General features: G+C 37.4%; 1 protein-coding gene across 16 annotated transcripts in view; it reads left to right on the top strand.

The window, feature by feature from the left end:
• Window positions 1-21473, top strand: part of MPP7 (MAGUK p55 scaffold protein 7) — a 77834-nt gene that overhangs the window by 36259 nt on the left and 20102 nt on the right. For 8 of the 16 annotated variants that reach the window (XM_088653701.1, XM_035130423.3, XM_088653698.1 and 5 more), the window contains exons 4-11: window positions 3769-3846; window positions 5770-5850; window positions 10640-10771; window positions 12477-12558; window positions 13156-13241; window positions 13753-13827; window positions 14017-14213; window positions 14712-14776. In XM_088653701.1, coding sequence (XP_088509827.1) covers window positions 3769-3846; window positions 5770-5850; window positions 10640-10771; window positions 12477-12558; window positions 13156-13241; window positions 13753-13827; window positions 14017-14213; window positions 14712-14776 — 796 coding nt within the window. Of the gene's footprint in view, window positions 1-3768; window positions 3847-5769; window positions 5851-10639; window positions 10772-12476; window positions 12559-13155; window positions 13242-13752; window positions 13828-14016; window positions 14214-14711; window positions 14777-18904; window positions 18926-20247; window positions 20290-20328; window positions 20359-21473 lie in introns of all 16 variants that reach the window. The other 8 variants (XM_088653696.1, XM_060280856.2, XM_035130418.3 and 5 more) reach the window with 2 other exon arrangements.

Genomic DNA, 21473 nt, shown 5'->3' with positions numbered 1-21473 from the left:
TAGCCTAGAATAAAGGATAACATAATGGGTGTGCTTTGGGCTGCTGTTGAAAGCACCTTTGTGTGCAAGTTTCAAGGTTAAAAAGTCAAATAGAATTCATTTCTAGCTTTGATGCTATGTCAATAATAGCGTGCATGGAAGGAATCAGTGTATTTCAAGAAGGAAGAAGTCTTCAAGCAAATTCATTTTTTAAAACTAAAAACAACAACAATAGAATATGGTTTTACTAAAGATCTCTTGAGGGACCTCGGGCTTTAAAGGAGACAAGGTTTAGTAATGTTCTGTGTACAGTGCATGTATAAAAATAGGTTTATTGCTAAAGCGTCATGTTCTCGTCTCAAATGGAAGAGATTAATTCAGCTTTCGAAATGTCCTGAAGAGTGTACAAGTTCTAAGAAACTTGAGCTTGAAGTGCACAACAAAACCTCATCCAATTTTGGACATTCTTTCTGCAGTAGCTGAGCAGGGAGTTTGGCTCAAAAAGGGGCAGAGAAATTTATCTTGGAGGAAGGGTGACTTGTTTGGCTTTAAAGTGAATTTCCTCTACCCACTAAGGGGACCTCTTCCTATAAGCAAAGTCATCAAAAGCTTTCCTTACTTACTGAACAAAAAAGTACACTTGAATGAAGTCTCTGAAATGTCAAATAATAGTTGCTTTATTGTGTTGTGTGAGGAACAAAGAAGTCAAAGTATAAAGTTGCTTTCAGAAATATCAACTTTAAAAAAGGAAAGGAAAAGAAACTGTGTGAGGAGTAAAGGGGGTTTATAGCCCATATTGAAACTATTCTGTTCAAATGGGCAAAAGTAGAATGCCTTTCTGCATTATAGTAGTTTCCTATTAATTTGGATCTTGAAATATATTCTTTGTCTGGAACTACTGTTGGTAAGTAAAGCAAATATATTGAAGTAGAAGGCAGAATAAAAGTAATAAAACTAAAAACCTGGTGCATATTGAAACATGGTACTAAAGTTAATAATTCTTAGTTAATGTTGAAAGTGAAAGGTTAGTACAATTATTTTACTGACCTTTTAATCGTGGCTAACTAGAATTTCAAAGTCATTTCATACCCTAGCTTCAAATCAAGATTAATAGTAAACCTTGGTTAAAATTAACTCTGGTTAAGTTTTGTGCTACCATAAGTTTGAATAATAATAATAATAATAATAATAATAATAATAATAATAATAATAATATATTATTTATACCCTGCCCATCTGGCTGGGTTTCCCCAGCCACTCTGGGCGGCTTCCAACAGAAAAATAAAACACAGTAATCTATTAAACATTAAAAGCCTCCCTAAACAGGGCTGCCTTTAGATGTCTTCTAAAAGTCTGATAGTTTTTGTTCTCTTTGACAACAGATGGGAGGGCGTTCCACAGGGTGGGCTCCACTACCGAGAAGGCCCTCTGCCTAGTTGCCTGCAACTTGGCTTCTCGCAACAAGGGAACTGCCAGAAGGCCCTCGGTGCTGGACCTCAGTGTCCGGGCAGAACAATGGGGGTGGGGACGTTCATTCAGGTACAGTCTGGTGTAGAAGATTTGGAGGGAGTAGTGGGGAAGGGAGTTGGTGATGCTATGCCTCCTTACAGATCCTTAACCCAAAGTCTGCAAACTTTGACTTGCTAAATTACCAGGGATTATTTATGATCCCTCCTTTTCTCCAAGTCCTGTGGCTTGATGTCTGCTGCAAGTGGAGAGTTATTTTTTTCTGTCTTAATGATGGGTTTTTGTAGATTGCAACACAGTGCAACGAGTTCCATCACCTATCTGGAGCTGAGAGCATTCAGATTTCAAGAATACAACAAGAACAAGGATATACTGATCCATATCAGCAATGTAGCTACAAAAGTGTATGTGAACAGACAGGAAGGCATGAGGCCTGTGACTTCACTAAAAGGCATACAAGGTTTTAAACTGAGCAGGAAAAAAATCCTGTTGTCGGAATATGTCAGTAGACAGAGACAAGGTAGCTCACTAGTTGAGCCAACAAATTCTGAAAGATGCCAATAGATGTTTCACTTGAGGTTGTTGCTTCAGGGATCCTGATACAGCCCTTCCCTTGTTTCCTTGATAAAAGTCTACTCCCTACTAGTTCAGGGGTTGCCAACCTGATGCTCACAGGTGTCATGGCATTTAAAACCAAATAAAACATAGGCACACATGCTCTAAGAATAATAAAATCAGTGCAACAAACTAAAACAATTAAACCACCCATACAGACTTTAAAGACAACGAAAGAGTTTCATCAGATATAAAATTGATCTTCCATAGATGACTTGAGTAAACCTCAAGGAAAAGTTTCCTTTTAAAAATGTTTTCAGTAAGCACCGAAACATCACTCTAGGCACCTGTCTGATTTCAGCTGGTTATTGATTCCAGAGAGCTGGACCTGTAACACTAAGACCTTGTTTCTAGTACAACGGAACCTCGGTTTTTAAGCGTCCCGAAGCCGAAAGATTCGGAACCTGAACACCAAAAACCCAGAAGTAATTGCTTCCATTTTTGAATGTGCCTTGGAAGTCGGATGGCTTCTGCTGCATGTTTTTCCATTTTTTTCAATGGATTTTGCTGACCTCCCATTAATCCTCAGTTTTTGAACGTTTCGGAAGTCGAACGGTCTTCCAGAACAGATTACGTTCGAAACCTGAGGTTCCACTGTACAGATTAAGTGCACTGTATTTTTTATAGAACAACTTGCCCCGTGGGGCTTTGGTGGTATGGTTAATGAAGACATTTTTATGCTTGCTTATTTTGTATAGCCAGGTAGTTGACAGTTTTAAAATATTATGTTTTATATGTACCTGTCTGTTGTGTTTTGTTTTATTATACTACTGTAAACAAAAATGAAAACAGAACAAAGTGCTAATTCCACTACTTCAGTCAAGGGATAGCAATAAACAATTACATAAGATGCTAAGATCTGAAGTGTTGATACATCACAAGTACTTTTTATTCTCATTTCTTTATCAGAATGTTATTTTTTTATCTTTAGAATTTTATACAGACACATTTTATGCATACGGTTTTGACTATGTTTATTGAAAATGAATAAATGTGAATTATTTATTTATTTTAAATCGCAAGTCCTTAAGTATAAAGTGCTGGTGTAAAAGATATAGAAGGCAACAATGGGAAGATGAAGTGCTCAGTGCTACTATAACTATAATCCAGCAATGATATATCTGTTGTCCCCACTGGTGGCAGCCAACTGAATACATTAAGGATGCAATCTTATGCATATATACCTGAGATTAGGCTCCATTGAAAACAGTAGGACTTGCTTATGAGTAAACATGCATAGGATTGCACTCTTAAGATTGTCTTTATGATAAGGAAAAAATTGGGGTTGTACAATGAAATTTTGCTTTAGACTGGTAAAGGAAGTACTGTTTTATACAATCAATAATGAATTAAGTTGGCTTAATTCATGAGTTGGCTTAAAAAAGGTTTCAGGCATATGGATTGAAAGAAAAGACGTAAATGATAAGGAAGGAAATATGTGAGAAATATAAGTCCAGAAAACCTAAAAGAGGGAAAGGAATAGCAAATGTTTAACTTTTCTGTGGGTTGATCTACGTACCCAACATTTTTTCCATCTGACTTCATACTCTCAGTGCTTCACTAGAAGCTGATGATGAATTATATCTACATGTTCACTGCTAAATGCTTCCGTAAGTTTGTTTCTTTGCAAATGTTTAACTTGCCAACTTGTGTTGTCAGATTCTACTTCTACTGCTAAGTAAACTGCTTTCTTCCATTATCTCCTAGATCCATGAAAAACTGCATTACTATGAAAAACAGAGCCCTGTGCCCATGTTGCATGGCGCATCAGCCTTGGCAGATGATGTAAGTGTCCCTGATGAGGCCATTGGCACCATATTTCCCCAAACTGTCTGAAAGCAGAGTATAGAATCAGTATATGAATGGGACCGTGTGAGCTGGTTGTGCAAAGGTTTCCAGCGATTTGTCATCACAGGATTGCTAATGTTGTTTTGATTTTTATTAGACATGTTTCTTTTATAAATACACAGCATCTAGATAGACTCTTGTTCAGCCTTGGTACCACAAAAGAAAAATGGCAGGTTAGAAGTCTACAGTAAAGGTGAAGCTGTTAGCGACTGGTGTGTTATGAGAGTCATAGTCAAGAGGAATGTTTTCTAAAAATAAAGATAAATGATATAGCTGAAGTGCTGACAGAATATGAAAAATGACTGATAATACTAAAAGAAATGAGGCTTATGAAAGATATAGGAAGGGGTTGTCAGAAAATAGCTGTTTAAAAAAGAAGCAGAGATTTATATATATTAAAGCTTTCCAAATTACTTTCATAACTAAAAACTAAAATCTAGACGGGTTGGCATTGATAGAGTATTTAATTTCCTGCTACTATAATTTTTATTAATAAAAATCAAGCCTGCCTTTTCTGCATTATATGGTGAATTCTACAACCCTGATGAATTGTGTGCACACCTGTATAAACTATGACAGAGCTTGAGGTAGGCAGAATAAAAAGTAAGTTAAACTGATTTAAGTGAAACTCATGCATGCTTGACACAGTGGGAGCACACTCAAGGGCAATATTTGGTACAGTACAGTTTTTTTTGTAAACAATCTATATAGAATACATTGATGGTATGTGTGGTTGCCCATTGTAATTTCTTGTAGGTAACAGTACTCTTAAAAATGATTTGACATAATCATACACAGAATTGCTTCAGGCCAGTAGAGATATAAACACAATTTTGCAGATTCACTTTCACTGTTGCTGGATGTTCCATCATTGTGAGGTGTTGCAAAATTCAGAACAAGAATGTTTCGAACTGAGAGACTCTCTCCCGAGAACTTAAAATGTACCCCCAAATTTGTCCTTGTTTCCTTTATTCGAAAGCATGGATGCAGAACCTGTAGACCTCAAGATGATTTTTGGAATCCAACTCCCATCACCCCCAGCCAGCATGACTAGTGGTCAGGAATGAAGGGAATCATAGCCCAGCAACATCTGGAGGGTTAGATTCCCCATCTCTGTTCTAATCCTGTAGCAGGCATAACATGTTAAGCCTAAAACTAATTTTCAGATGAGTTGAGTAATCCTGGCATTTGATTAACCTGTTGTATTTTCAGGGTAGTGTTTTGTGATATAGTCCATATATGATTGAGTTTCTTATTGAAGGTGATCTTTCAGCCTTTAGAATGCATTTATATCTGGTAACCTAATACAAGCCATGTTCCTGTGATTAACTTGTCTGACATTTAACAAGCTGCTTGTCCTGTGTATGTAAACATGATAAATTTGAGACTATTAGCACTATATGGGCACTCTGCTTCCTTATCCCAGCCCTAAACAGAATAGCTACTGTGGCGATTTGGAAGCAGTGTGGATTTCACCACTTCATTCAGAAGCTGTTTTTTTATAGACAGTGTCAATGTTTGATCCAGTCATTTTTACAAGCAGCCCTTTGTCTGCACGCAAAGGACCATTCACTTAGATGAAGTGCAGGGATTTGCCCTCATTGCTATAAATCAGAATGTGATCTGGGTGTGCTGGTGCCAGATATGATTACTTTAGTCAAACACAGTTGAAAGACCTGGCCAGAATTTAGCATGAGGGCCAGAAAATGAAGAGTAATGATTGATAGTCTGTTTTTCTTCATGCTGAACACACTGGAAAGTAATAACCTTGAACAAGATTGATTCCTGGTTGTCACTGACACGCTGAGTAAAACAATGCTCTTGCTAATGTTCTTTGTGTCACTTCAATCCCCTTTGCAGCTGGCTGAAGAGCTGCAGAGCAAACCACTAAACAGTGAGATCAGAGAATTGTTGAAACTACTGTCAAAACCCAATCTCAAGGTGAGGATGTGTTGCTTGCACCTGTTGAAATGAACACATGGTTGCTTCGCTTAGCTTTCAAAGTCTGCTAAGGATTTTGCTGTATATTTCTTGAGTCCATGTGGATATGCAAAACTGCAGGATTTCCTTAAGTAGTTTAAAAAGGGCTCTATCACACATTGTGGTTAGTTATTGATATTTGCAAAACACTTTTAGTGTATGAGTGCAATTGGATATTCTGGTGGAAATCATACCTTGCATCTAAGCAGGCCTTTGGGGGAGTGCTGAGTCGAAGCAACTTCACATTTTTGTTGCATGAGAAATATGCCAATAAGAAATAACCTGACAAATAAAACTTTTATTATGAGTATTTTGTTTGTTATCATTGTCTGCAAGAAACATGTAGACTACATAGTTACAGATAGCCTCCACTTGCTTGTATTTGTAGCTAATTCCATTAAGACACATTTTGCGCTTCTTCCTGTCCTGCTTTTTTTCTGTAGGAGTGCAGAAACAAGGAGTGCTGGCAAACCACTGTGGCACTCTTGGGAGAGAAAGCAAAATGGCATAAACAGTTGTACAGATCTAACATTGCCTGAAGGCAAGATATATGCTGCATATAATACCTTAAGGCAGTCTCTCTTCCATACTGTTTTCTATCATAATGTACACACACACAAACACACACACACACACACACCCCAACAACTGGGGAAACAGCCAAGTTCTTCCATTCAATAAATTTATACTGATTGAAGATATACCTCTGTTAAATTTCAGTGTAAATTGTGCCAAGTTTAATTTTGTTTTAAAGCAAATTCCTTCTCAGTTACCACTCTGAATAGATTTAATTAACATTTTAATAAAGCACCAAAGCTACTTTGCATATCAAATTCCATATATTCCTCAAATGAGTGTGTGCTGATATTACTTGCACCTGCCATTTCTAAGAATGGTGCAGCTCTTACAACCACTGCAGTCACAGAGATAGCTGCTGCAGGCTGTATCCCAGTAGAAGCTGGTTCACGCAGAAGCCATTCCATACAATCCTGTGCATGCTTCAATGGAAAGAAAATGCAGTTGTTTTGTATGTATGAGGCAGCCAGAAGCTGAACTGAATCTCATACTTTAAGAATTGTCACAATAGGGTCAGCAGAGACACACAGAGATGTATTTGGCAGCTACTGCACAGTGTAGAACTATTTGTTGCCTGGAGCCATACAGTAAGACTTTTGGCTTTTGCTAGGTAGAAATAGAGAGGGTGCAGTTTTATTACCTATTTAAATTGCAATTATTTATCCTGAAATCACTTGCTAGGAGTTGTAAATAAACATATTTCCAAAGGCCCTTTATCCTCTTGCAACTCACCACCATGGGAAATTTATCTAAATTAATTGCCCGAATATCTTAAACAGTGTTTGGGGTGGAAGCAAGTTAATTGGACAAATTGTTGGGAAATGTTTTATTGGGGGGGGGTGTTTGTGTGTCCCCTAAGTGAATCCTGGGTAATCAATATGAACTGGGATTAAAATTCCAAATAAACCATATCTTCACAGAACAACATCTAAGTCAAAGAATCTAGTGGATTTCAAAATACATTCCATCCTTTACTGGATGAGCTTCATGGTTAATTACAAGTTTTTGCTCCAAGCCAGGAAAATACTATTACACTATTGGCTTGTCTCCCCCTCAGTGGTTTCTTTTTGGCTTCAGTGGATTCATAAGAAACTTTGGGTAGATTATTATAAGCATTAATTACAGGCCAAAGCAGAATGTTCCATGACATATTTGTTAATCATACCCTTATTTGAAACAAAGATATTACACTTTCATAGGAAGCAACTAAAATAGAAACATTATTCGTGTAAAATACACTTTGGCTGTGCTGCTTAATACCAAAGAAGCCTATGGCCCTGATGCAGTAGTTGGCAAGGATAGAAGTGATCACAGTTTAACCTGCTGCAAAACCAATTATTTGTGGTTGCTGAGCTCATACGCAAAGTCTACTGAAATGCTTGTGGATTTCTGGATCTGGATGTTAATGAGGCTGGTGCATACCTGCTTGGAGGTTGCCACGAGTGTCAATAAAGTGGAAGTTGCATTGGTCTTCCCAGGATCAGTGGTTTACTAGTGGGAGAACTGCTCCTGCCTTTGATTAGCTGTGCTTCAGCTACTTAAGTGTTCTACCATTAGTGGTACCTCGACTTACGAAGGCACTCTTTTTAAGTCAAAACCTTCGGTTGTCGAAGCGTCCATTTTGCGCATGCACGAAGCATGATTTTGCACTTCTGCGCATGCACGGACTGTGCGCACGGGTTTGCCGACTTCGTAAGTCGAAACCTTTGGAAGTCGAGACATTCGGATGTCGAGGTACCACTGTATATATAAAAAGGTGTTGTATGAAATGAAGTACACTGTTTTAACCTGTCTCAGTTTGGTATATGAATGGTCTTTTGTGGAATAAAACATAAGCTTCTTATGTCATATTTATTTATGCATAAATAACTGGGTACTCATGGCGTGTCAGGTTGCTATGAGTGAATTTGAAAATCTGTGCACATAAATCAAGCAACAGATCTGTCTCTTTGAAAACTGTAAAGCCAGAAAACAACAAATCAAATATCTGTCTCAGATCACTCAGGAAGGAAAAACAAAGTGACATAATTTTCCTCTTGGATGTTTTATTTTAAGAAACAAAATAAAAAAAATCCTTCTGGTAGCACCTTAGAGACCAACTAAGTTTGTTATTGGTATGAGCTTTCGTGTGCATGCACACTTCTTCAGATACACTTCTTCAGATATTTTAAGAAATTAACCCTGAACTGTGTACAGATCATTTAAGATGGATCAGTAAAAATGATGTTCCCTTTATTGCAACATTAAATCTGTTACAGATTCAGATGTCCTTTTTATTTTATATAATATCATAATTGCAGATACAATTTGCATACAGCCAGAACAAACAACTACAAGTAACCAAAATGCTCATTTTCTCTTGGAAGCAATTTACAAGCCTGCAGAAATTGTCTGACTAGAGATCATGGTAGCATATATGTCTGCTTCAGGTGTGAATGGCTCTACAATGTTATTGTTTAGGGTTTTGTTTTGTTTTGTTTTATAAAAAGGAACTTGATAAGTAAAGGACAAAGGATTCTATCCGATGCAGTCGGCCCATTAGCACAATGGCCTTTACCTGTGCAAAAGGGCTGCTTCCCCTCCCCCTTCAAATCTGTTCTGGAGGATTGGGAGAACCCTCAGAACAGCTTGGGGTGGGGGAGAAGAGAGAAAGAGAGGAAGTCTTACTGCACAGACAGAGGTCCTTGTGCTTCGGGAGTAATTTCATTGGACACTACCCAAAGCACCTGATGATTGAAAAACTCATTTTTATCCTTCTGAAAGAATGGAAAACTGAATTAGTAAAATTAGTAAAATGGTGGCAAGAGGTGCAGTCGGAAGGAATTTTAAACAGATTGCATGAAGTGTGAACTTTTAAGAATAGCTAGACAGTCCAAAGTTACTAGCCCTGAGCAGGAGTAAGCAGGAGTGTAAGAAGGCAAAAAGTCACTACTTTTGTGTTGACTAGTGGATGTAAAACGTTCAAAATACTTTCAGGATGGGAAATTGCCTTTTTTGTTACAGAAAGTTACATACAACAATAAAACTGAAAATAGTCTAATATGATTTCAAATACTGTATATACAAATATAAATATGCAGTTGAGTTACACTAGTGGAATTTTAATACCCCTAATCTGTATTCTTTTGACAGTATCAGGGGCAAGTAATATCATTGGGGTAGAGTTATTGTGGTCATCTCCACTTTCTAAACTTCTGAATTAGAATTAGGAACAGGCATTTTAAATGTTTCAGAGAATTGTAGAGTTTGGAATGGACCATAAGGGTCTTCTAGTCCAACCCCCTGCAGTGCAGGAATCTTTTTCCCAAAGTGGGTCTTGAACCTATTACCATGAGATTAAGAGTCTCATGCTCTACCAACTGCATTATTCTTTACAGAGCTATGCATTGTGAAATGATAAATGATCAATGCTTTAATCTGAAAAACATTGCACCACATCTAGACACGGCAAGGGGTTTCTCAGTATTCATCTCCAGCTAGATCATGTCTAAGAATTTAGTTGAACATCAATATTTATATTTAGGTAGTATAGGAATTTGAATCATACCTCCTTTAAAGTTCTAAATATGGAGCATGTTTATATTAATGAATCACACACATAGAATTGTAGCTAAAACAAAATAACTTTTCCAGAGCTGCCTGTGTGAATATGATCTTACTTTTAGATTGTGAAACTGGAAATGTAGAAGATTTTCCAATAGCATCCTCTGATGTAAAGACAAGTTGTAAGGTACACATAGTATTTGTTCATGGAAAGAAAATGAAAAGATTAAAGACTTCAGCTTGCATGGGATAACTTCCTCTTTATTCATGCCTAAGGAATTTACAATTGTATTATTATAGTTTTGCCAACTTTAATAAAGGGTGTCCTCCAAACCAAATGAGGGGAAAGATGTAACAAATATTCTTTTGCTCTCTCCCTGCTATGTTCATTCAGTTTCAGGGTGTGTAGCTTGCTCCAGTAGTAACTTAAGCAGACAAGTACTTCACTACTGAACTGTTCACACTTCCAGTTAGGAAAGTACTGTCCATAGGCTGAGACAAGAACTTAATAACAGACAAATGGTCAGATGTGAGCCCTGCAATAGTAATAGCAAAACTGCATTAGTGGTAAACTTCCATTTTATCAAGTGCCAATTGTGAATTGGGGTTTTTTATATGATTTTTTTTTCAGGCTTTGCTTTCTGTGCATGATACTGTTGCCCAAAAGAACTACGACCCAGTGCTCCCTCCCATGCCTGATGATATTGATGATGAAGAAGACTCTGTGAAAATAATCAGGCTAGTGAAAAATAGAGAACCGCTGGTAAGGTGGTTTAAAAAAAACAAAAACCAATAAAAATCATAACTGACTCTCAAAAATATGAGCCAGTGTCATTGCACAGTTTTGCACAAATTATACACTAATAAGGGGGACTTTGAAATAAAATTTCTGCCTGTTGGAGGACAGGCTATTCGTGTTTCTTGGAGTGGGGTAGGAAATGTAGGAAAGTGATGGGGTGCTAATAAATATGAGTGGTGCACAATATTTGTGCTCCACCATGACCAGCAACCTTTTCATTGACACTGAGCTGATTGGTATTGGTAAGGCAGCTATGGCAATGGCTTGCCTCACCAAAAGGGTATGGGAGAATGTGATGCAATGGCTAATACCAAGATAAGATCTACCATGCTTACATATTAAGCATGCTGCTTTATGGAAGTGAGTCATGGTCAACTTATACCCTCCAGGAGCGATGCCTCAACGCTTTCCACATACGCTGTACAGTATCAGGATGATTTTGGGCACCACATGGCAGGTACTCTCCCAAGCCCCAGTTCCCATGATGTTCACACTTCTGTCTCAGTGATATCAACACTGGCTTGATCATGACCACAGAATGGAAGATGGCAGGCTCCCAAGGATGTGCTTTATGGGGAGCTGGGTTCAGGCACCAGGTCCATAAGCAGATCAGCTCTGCCATATAAAGATGTCTTCAAATGTGACATGAAGGTTGGCAACTTTGACATCGCTGTGTGGGAATCCCTTGCAGACAACTGCAGTGCCTGAAGACAGGCAGGCAGGTTGTGTATGCACAGTGAGCAGAGGAAGAATGACTGCTAGGGAGTAGAAATTATTGCACTTCAGAGATATAGCAGCTAGGGGAAAGCACTTCAGCAAGGCTGGTTAGGTATATGGTCTGGGGAGAGAGGTGTGACCTGGGAAGAGTTCAGAAGGATATATAGGGAGGCCGGCCCTGGAGGGCTGCGTTCGGTCTCTGAGCCTGATGTTCCCCACCCCTGGCTTACTGGCGCTCTCTGCTGATAGGAGATCTGGTCAGATTTAAATTACAAAGTTCAGTTTCCATTTCAGCCCATCTCTGTTGCCACAAATCACTGCAGAGAAAGCTTGGTGGTGGTAATTTGTAGTGTGAATGAAAGTAGTAACTCATTCCTGTAGGCTTCCACAGCAGCCATCTCCTACATATGTCTTTGTTCATGCTGCTGCACTTGTCTTGTACATGTTTTATAATTGTAAAAACAGTTACCATAATGTAAGAAATATTCCACTTTTTAAAAACACTGAATCCTTCACCATGTGTTTTCCAAAGCAGTACTGAAATGTAGAATGATTTTCAAGTCACTTAATTTTGCTTGGTGAAACTATCCAAGATTCCCCAAGACTCCTTAGTCCAAATAGTAATTACTGTGTTTTAAAGTGGGATGTTATTTTAAGGATAGATAATGTGGGTGATGTGGAAAACTCCTCTGAATGTAGTCTTTTAAAACAAAAACAAAATCTGCCCTCTTGCACTCTTCTATATGTAGTGCTAATGTTTTCATTGTTCAGTACTCAAACACCTCACAAATACTTTAACACCCAGGGAATAGAGGGGTCCTGATAACTTCATTTGTAAAGACAGGAATCTCAAATATAGTATTTTCCTCAAGTTACTGAAAGGTTGCTGGTAGAAAACTGTTCAGTGTAGCCCAGCATTAAATCATAATAATGTTTCAATTTATTTTTAAAGGGAGCTACTATTAAAAGGGATGAACAGACTGGAGCTGTTGTTGTGGCTCGAATAATGCGTGGAGGTGCTGCAGATAGAAGTGGTAAGAATGTTTAAAAGTGTGATTGCTGGGATGTGATGGCCAGCCTAGTGCTTCAAATGAATTCTAAATTGCTTGGTAAAAGTAGGTAATTGCATCCAGAAACCTTTTTGTGGTTTCTGCCATGTATATTATGTTAGATTATTGTGATAGGATGGATCTCTGATAGGATTTTGGTATTATGGATGCAATTTTGCAGTTTGAAAATTATCTCATTAGTGAAATACATTTAGAAACTCAACAAGAAGGAAGGTATCAAATCAACCTCTCTGTATTGCAGTTTCACAGTTGAGCACTTCTCTGCACTAAGCATTCATATGCTCTCCTGTAACATAGGTTCTTTGAGCAGAGAGATTAAAAACAATCACATTACAATAAAACTATAGTAATATTAAAATAAACAACTACAAACACAATTCTCTTTTGCCTTCCCCAAGAAAGAGATACAGAGAGACCTTTCTATAAAATTGCATTTGTCTAGAAGAGAAGTAGAAATCTGTTGTGCTTTGCAGAGTAGGAATGACCATGACTTGAAACAATGTTAGATATGCACAATTGTATTGAACTTTAAAATGGTTATTAAATAAATATGCTCCACAGGTCTCATTCATGTTGGTGATGAACTTAAGGAAGTTAATGGAATTCCTGTAGATGATAAAAAACCAGAAGAAATTATACAAATTCTGGTAGGTTACAAATGGAATGATTTAAGGCAGTTGATTATGAGCTTAATGGGTTGTGTTACAACCCCTGGCATGTGATGGAGGCAGGAGCAAAGAACTCTGGGAGGCAGGCACAGTCCTCAGTTTTTTCCTCCTGCCTGACCTTAGCCTTTCTTCTTGCCTTTTTTCTTGTATTGGTTATTTTTATATCCTTTATTTCTTGGTTCATTAACTCTTTGATAAATCAAGAGAGGTTGTTCACTTCTTTATTTTATGGTGTGTTTTTTAATCCATAACAATTGATACACAACTTGATTGTAAACACTCTGTTAACAAACTTTTGCATAAATTATCAGAACGTGTCTGTTTTTAGGACAGAAGAGAATATCGTAGCACAGCCTATTATAAAGAGGTACTAAGATGTTACTCACATCAAGTTAACAAGCACTACAAATTACATTAGCTCTACCTTCTTTCTTGTTTTTGTTTAACTTATATTGAATGCTTTAATAATTTGTTTTTCACATCTTTTTAGTCTCAGTCACAAGGAGCCATTACATTTAAAATTATACCCAGTATCAAAGAAGAAACTGCATCTAAAGAAGGAAAGGTAAGAGGTTCTTTACTTAGAAAAAGGGACTTACTCAGATTGCTAGCTGAAATATATTTTGTACGCATATGTAAATGTATTTTACAATTGTATTTTTACACATGTTGTTTGTATGCCAATAAGCAATAAAAACGGAGACTGGGGGTTGTATTAAGACATTTAATTACAAATAAGACCTTCTTCTTCCAGATCTTCATGAAAGCTCTGTTTGACTATGATCCCAGTGAGGATAAAGCAATTCCCTGTAAAGAAGCTGGACTTCCTTTCAGAAAAGGTGATATTCTTCAGATCATGAGCCAGGATGATGCAACTTGGTGGCAAGCCAAGCTTGAAGGTAATGCCAATCCCAGGGCAGGCTTAATTCCTTCAAAGCATTTCCAAGAAAGGTGAGCAGTTTCTGATTTCTCTGATACTTAAAATGTGATCAGTATATCTTTGATATAATTGTTATGCCTGCACTTAAGGATTATAAAGTCAGCAAACTTTCAAGTTTTGTCTTATGGTAAAATGTCTGAACTTTGTAAGTTGTTGCCCAAGTAGTTTTGTTTTTTTTATTTGTCTATTCACATTAATAATGACAAAACCTTATATTTGTGATCCACCTTGGAAAGGAAAAACATATGGAAAATAGTCCATTGGTATCTGTATCTTTATTGATGTACTATGTATGAATAACAACTGCAGCTGTGTTTGGAGAACATAAAAAACCCTTCTAGGATTAAATTTCATAGACTTTGAGTAGACTGCATTGTTTAGGAATATGTCTTCTAAAAATCAGGATACTTTGGAAAAGACTGATATGGAGTGTTAATCTCAAAATACTGTAGCTATGAAAATTAAAGAGTTTTGCTTCTCTTCCTCCCCTCCCCCAAATCATTTTATAGGAGGCTTGCACTAAGAAGATCAGATGTACAGGTTCAGCCCTTGAAAGTTTCCAATAGGAAATCATGTAAGTCTGCTTAGAAATCATACTCCTTTGTTCACACAAATTTGGCTTGTATCTTAAGATATATCAGCAGGCCGAAACCTGTGATGCTGTAGGAATGGGATTTTCATGATAGAAAATGGTTTATCCCCACTTCCGACATCAATACTTATGCAAAACCTATTCCCTACAGTGAATAAAATGATAAATATGCAAATCTCTAATTATTGGAAGGGCATTCTTAATGACTCACTGGGTATAAATACTACACAAAGGGGACACCTGTGAAGTAAGTGCTTTTTTCAGGCTTAACCATCTACTTTTGAAACATAGTCCAACAATATCTGGAGGTTGTGTGAAGCTGCTTTGGAGTATGTTTTTAGAACATACCAATAAATAACATGCTGATATATGATCTATTACCACTCTTACATGCTTATCAAATTTTCTGTCTGCTTTTCTCATTAGAACTGAATTGGACTTATAAGAAGTGGGTTTGATCCAAAATATGCAAAAACATTAAGGCATATCTTTTAAAATGTAGCAAGAATATTCTAGCAAGTACTTTTTCTGTGTGCCTAATTAGAATTATATCAAAAGCAAATGATGTGAAAGCACAGTATCATCATGGACTGAAAATAGCATGCTTGAAGGTTTCAGGGTTCTAGTTTTTAAAAAACACAGTAGTTCATTCTTCTATAGAACACAGACAGTAACGTTCTCTAAACCAAATCATTTTATTGGCGTACTTGAAGTTGGCGTAATTGATGAACCACTTTCTGTGAGGTTTTGGAAAATTAATATAAAATGGTTGCATGGAATTGTGTGTGTGTGTGTGTTGCAGGTCAGGAGCATGGAGAAGCAGTTATTTATATTTGTGAACTGGCTCTATTTCTGACATAGGATAGCACTGGACTACGTTTGCATGAAATTGGTGGCATTTGTTATATGGTGTAACTTACACACATGTCCTTAAACTTGTCATTCATTTGATGTCATATGTCTTCAAAAGAGAGCATGAACCATCAGTAATTAAAATCAGTTAAACTAATACTGGCGAAAACAACTTCTTTCCAACAGAACCATGGTAGTTTGCTTTTATATTTAAGCTGTATCACATGTGTTCTCATTCATATGACTAATAATAATTTAATATTTTTAATCCATAATTAGCATGGTGTAATGGATAGGGTGGTTAATCTCTGAAAGACCTAGTAAGTGTATAACCAAAATAAAAGAGTAATTTTGATATTAAATATGAACTGAATTATGTACTTTTTGAAATTTTCACTAAGTGTGAGAGAAGAAATATTTAATCACTGTCAAACATTTATATAGTTCAATATCAATATCATGTGATTTAGTATGGTGTGCATTCAAGCAAGATGCAACCTATTTTATTATTTTGAGAATTAATTGTGCACGATTCAAATTTTATGTGGCGCCCAAACACTGAAAGTAAAACTCATTTTGTCAAATTCTACACTGTGTTCACTCTGTGTAAGAAAAGCAAGGAACTCCTTATACCACTATCTGTTTTGTCAGGAAGCCAAGCACATCTTCACTGTTCTTTCAAACCTAGTATTCTTCCTGACATCTGGTGAGGAGTCTTCCAGCAGACTTTGACCTTACTTTTTATGATTATTTGCAGTCCTAAATTATATACATAGTCAGTGTCATCTTGTCTTGGGTCACTTGCTGCTATGGTGACGGCATTAACACAGGCTTCATCTTTGGAGTTTGCTGTGTCATCAAACAGAAGAGTGCATTTGATGAATTTCAGTATTTTTGCCTAAAAGTTATCCATTTAAAAATATATTAGCATTTTTTGTTTTTATACTTTCTCACACAAATCTTTTTATGTACAAATTTTGTTAAATATTTTCTGTCTGGCTAGGAAATTCAATTTTATACCTTAAGATTTTTATACTTCTGCAAAAATCTTTGTGATCCTGCTTATGAGAGTTTGTCAATTGATGCTCATTTATAAAACGGAGCTGCTGTGCATTGTGATGCAGGCAAGTGACTGAACTGCGTGGTTCCTGCTTTCCCCCAAATATACTGGATAGAGTCATGCATCTGTTGTGCATAGCAAATGGCAAACATTTAGAACCTTGTCGCAAAGCAGTTGCATGTTCAACTAATAATGAAACAGATCCTTGAGATAAAGCCATCAGTTGTGTTCCAATTTACATTCAAGTAATTTGTGTTACTTCATCAGCCCAGTTTTTTGGTCAGTTCCTTTTCTTTTGCATGCTTAATTTTTTCTTTATCCAGTCTAACCAAACTTCCCTTTCCATCTTAGAGAAATATATAAGGAAGTGGAACCCAGTTATTATTATTTGCATTGTGGCATGCTCCTGTTCAATACACACATGTACACAGCCTTTTTTCATCCACCCCCAGCCAGCCAAGATTTTTGTTCAGTCACATTTTAGTATTTTTGTATTGTATATTGTTTTAAAATCTACTGTTTATTTTATTTTATTTTAATCTTTTCAAGTTGCTTTGAGATTTTCAATAGAAAGTGACTGATAATCATTAACATCATAATGCTCATTGAGCATGCTCAGTCTCCAGTGTGCTGTTTTGGAGTTTCTTGGCTATTTCTTCCCATTAACCCCCCCCCCCCCAATCTCTGTTTTGTGCTGTTTTAGCTGTATAAGGGCTTGATATCTAAGAACTGAAATGGTGAACAGAATTTATAATTCATGCCAAATTTAAGTAGGCAACGTTATGGAACTGAAATGTTGGATACTTTGGTTCACATCAAAGTAGCAGTTACCCACATTGGTGACTAATAATAATGCAACGTCATGGATTTTGCTCCATGCGGGAAGCTTTCTTGTTCATGTAGCCTCCAAAGGGGTTCAAGCATGCCAATGGAAATCTGGTGTTTCCTTTTGAATGCGAGGGGCTTTCATGATAATGATCTGGCCAAGTTTTGTGTTAACAGAGCTCACACACTGCTCACTTCATAGATGCAAACCAGCCTTAATAGTTCAGGTGGGAAAATTTATCCTCATTGAAAAAATAAATTCTGAAGGAAGATTTTCTTCCCTAGTAAGTATTTGTCCTCTTCTTCATTTCTTTCTCAGCTAAGCAACTAAGCTCTTCCTGGGTTCAAAGAAGGCAGGCTATGACAAATTTAGCAGGGGCCTATAATTTAATTCTGTCTTAACAGTGCAATCCAAAGTGTTTGGATTTGGCAGATCTTTGGCTTTCTTGGCTGAGAAGGTAATGGTATTGCTCATAATACATTGTATCAGTTGTAAAGAGCACATATATGAACTATTATTAATCCTTTGCCTCTTAAGAATGCATTTAAGTACAGTGGTGCCTCGCTAGACGAATGCCCTGTAAGACAAATTTTCCGCTATACGAATAGGTTTTGCGATCGGAGGTTGCCTCGCAAGACGATGAGGTTTTTTATGGCCACTACAGCTCCCATCCTTCATGACCATTAGCCATACTTGCTAGGGCTGATGGGATTCAGAGTCCAGCAACATCTGGAGAACCCCAGGTTCCCTACTTCCGGGCTCAGACAGCTTTTCAAACTGTGTGCCATGACAATGTGTGGGTGTGTCACACAAATGCTCCCTGTGCTCTTATAAGGGGTTAGTTTAACCTCTGGTTTGCTAGTAGAACTGAATCACAAAATGATGCATGTCTAAAAAGTGTGTCACCGATATGAAAAGTTTGGAAAGTTCTGGGCTAGAGGAAGTCTGGATGAAAGCAACAACCTGTAGACAAGTTCAACTTAAGAGTGTAACCATTTCAAAATTACAGTTGAAAACCCAGTGACTCTTACTTATGATGCTAAGCAGAACATGACTAGTTAATGTGTTGTTTTTTCATCCCAGGGCTGGTGCAAACCTTTCTGTCTCTTAAACAGTGTTAGGGGAACATAGCATTTGCATATGCACCAAAAAAAACTTACACATTTTGAAAGTGAGGTTCCCTCATTTCCCACTCCCATAAAAGAAATTGGGGTACAGGCTTTTGCAGCAAAATGTTGAACGTGCAGTGCATCATACTTCTGCAAAATATGCTCTTAACCTGTTCTTTATATTACTCAGCTCTGTTTTTCCCATTTTATTATGTGCTGAATATAATGTAAATCATGTCTGCTTGTCTTTTGGCTGTTCTAAGCTGAGGAAACAGTTGAGTGTGGTAGGTGCCCCCCCCTTTTATTCTTCCATTATGTCTTCAGTCCATGTAATCACTTTGCATCCTATTTTTTCTCCTTTTGCGCTTCTCAGAGGAAGTTGAAGGTACATGTACAAGTTTCCCTGCTGGGCTGCAAGAGATGGCTTAAAAACTGAGTATTCTAGGTCATCACTGACTTAGAAGCAATTAGAAAATAATCCATATAGATAGCAGTATATGTAGTCATAACAGCCAGTTGCTTTGTTGTTGCTAAATAGTTCAAGTCCTGAGAATCGTGGTAGCAGAAGACTTGTGAACATGTTGCTTTCTGCACGTAGTTCCTACAGCACAGTACTGGCATGTGTGCATGAAGATTCCTGTGGGGTAAGGCACAGGGATCCACATGTGTTATCCCATTGTCAGATGTGGTTTCTTCCTTTGTATTTTTCCTTCTCCTCACATAGCAGGAATTTTGGGGGGCCCAACACAACAGATCTGCCTATTTCTGCACATGGGTCAAGTATGCAGAACAGGAGTGAATGTGTGCTAAAACCTCTGAATGTTAGCAAAGTAACATAACTGAACAAAGCAGATATGTTAATACAAGACATTTCCGTGGAGCTAAAGATGATGGCAGTCCTATTGCACAGCTCTAATAGATTATCCTTAAATTCAAACTTTGGCACTGAATAAAGTGGATCTTTTCCAATCATTAGGGGTGCAATTTTTGGAGCACAACTTAACAGATGCTTTACTGCTGTGGTGTCAATCTTTGGGGGACTTTTCACTTGCAGCATATATTTAAAGAGTTGCAGCTCATTGATTTCTTTAGATAGGTTACACACACACACACACACACACACACACACACACACACACACACACACACACACCAAAAAGCTGTAAAGTGTTTTGTTAGACATTACCTAAGAAGTTATATTCATTAAAAATACCCTTTTTGTCTGATCCATTGAGCCAAATACAAAAACTCCTGATATTCTTTGTAGATTTCTTTACCTTTGTGTTTCAGCTGTTGTATTTTTTATCCTACATTAAAATATAAAATAGAACACCTTTTAAAAACACTTCTTTATTTTCTGTCATGAATAAGGCAATAAAACAGTGAAAAGTTAAATATGCATGTTGCTGTACTCCAAAATCACTTGCTCAACTTCAGAACAACACAGTGATTTATTTTTAAGCAGTGGCATATAGAAGGCTTTTTATGCTGTGCTTTCTGCAGTTGTCATTTTTAAGTAACTCTTCTTTTGCATTCATGGCTGGGCATCTAACTATTCTGCTTTATTTCTTGGCTTTTGTTCTGTATGCTTTTACACTTCATCCAGAGGAAGCTGAATGTGCTGGTCACAACAGTGGAGCCCACATAGGTGAGCAGTTGCTTACAAAAGACTCTCTTTCTTTCTCAGCTTTTTCCTGGATGGCTACAGAGTTTGCAGGTAATGGGCATCACTGCATGCTATGAATCTGCTAGATTAAAAAATGGCTCACTGGATTTGACACAAAGGATCTGCATCCTAACCGCAAAATATGTTACTAACATTGAAATATAGAACGCATTGAAATGCTACCTTGAATAAGAGGAAATAATTTACTTGGGTAGAATTTGCAAATAAATTCCATCTGACTACATTATTTTTCTATCACAGTGTTCTTCAATCTTGGGTGCCCAGATGATACTGAACTACAACTCCCATCAACCCTTATCAGATTAAGCAGATAGGAATGGTGAAAGTTGTAGTCTCGTGACTTAGTGTAGGGATAGCCATTGTGGTACCTGACATATGTTGTGGGTTACAATTTTCATCATCCCTGACCATTGGCCACTCTGACTTGAGTTGGTGGGTCTATAACATCTAGAAGGTACCGCATTGGCTACTGTTGACTTACAGGTAATTTAGTACTGTTGGATGGCTGGGATTACTTTCTTGTCAGTGAGCCAAGTAATAATACCACAGACTGGCTCATCTTTGCTTACCTATTCTTGAAGTGGTTTACTGGTCATTCCTTACAAGATGCTACTCAAGAACCATTGTAATTTGAACACACATACAGTACCATATTAGGTTTTCTTTATTATTCAAGGAAGAGATGTGGGAAGAGGACACAAATTATTGGTAAGAATTGGCCCATATTGGGGTATAAAGTGGGGTAGAATAAGGAAGGAGGTTGAGATCATGGTGATGCAGAAACTACTCAGGGTAAATCAGCAGCACAAGAGTAGATGGAAACTAATTGAGGGCATGCTAAATAATTTATTAATATATCCATGTCTCATGTTTTATTAAAGGGGAAGGTGACACTGCAAATGAGTAGACTGGTAGAGAGGTTTGTGTGTAACCATGCTTCCAGATAGATTTCAGAAGCTGTGCATTAAATCTGTATTCCTGACATTTGCATGCCACAGGAGGCCTACCAATCCAAACAGAAGAGCTTTCACTGTTAAAGCCCTTCATGATTTGGGACCTCAGTAGCTGAATATTTTATTCACACTTACATTTATCTGTGCCTTGAAACAATCATCTGAATCTCTTCTCCAAGTACCCCTGCAAAC

This window comes from Zootoca vivipara, chromosome 11 (genome assembly GCF_965207765.1).
Source record: "Zootoca vivipara chromosome 11, rZooViv2.hap1.1, whole genome shotgun sequence".
Taxonomy (NCBI): domain Eukaryota; kingdom Metazoa; phylum Chordata; class Lepidosauria; order Squamata; family Lacertidae; genus Zootoca; species Zootoca vivipara.
Note: the sequence above shows the minus strand (reverse complement) of the source record. Positions and strands in the feature narration are given on the sequence as shown.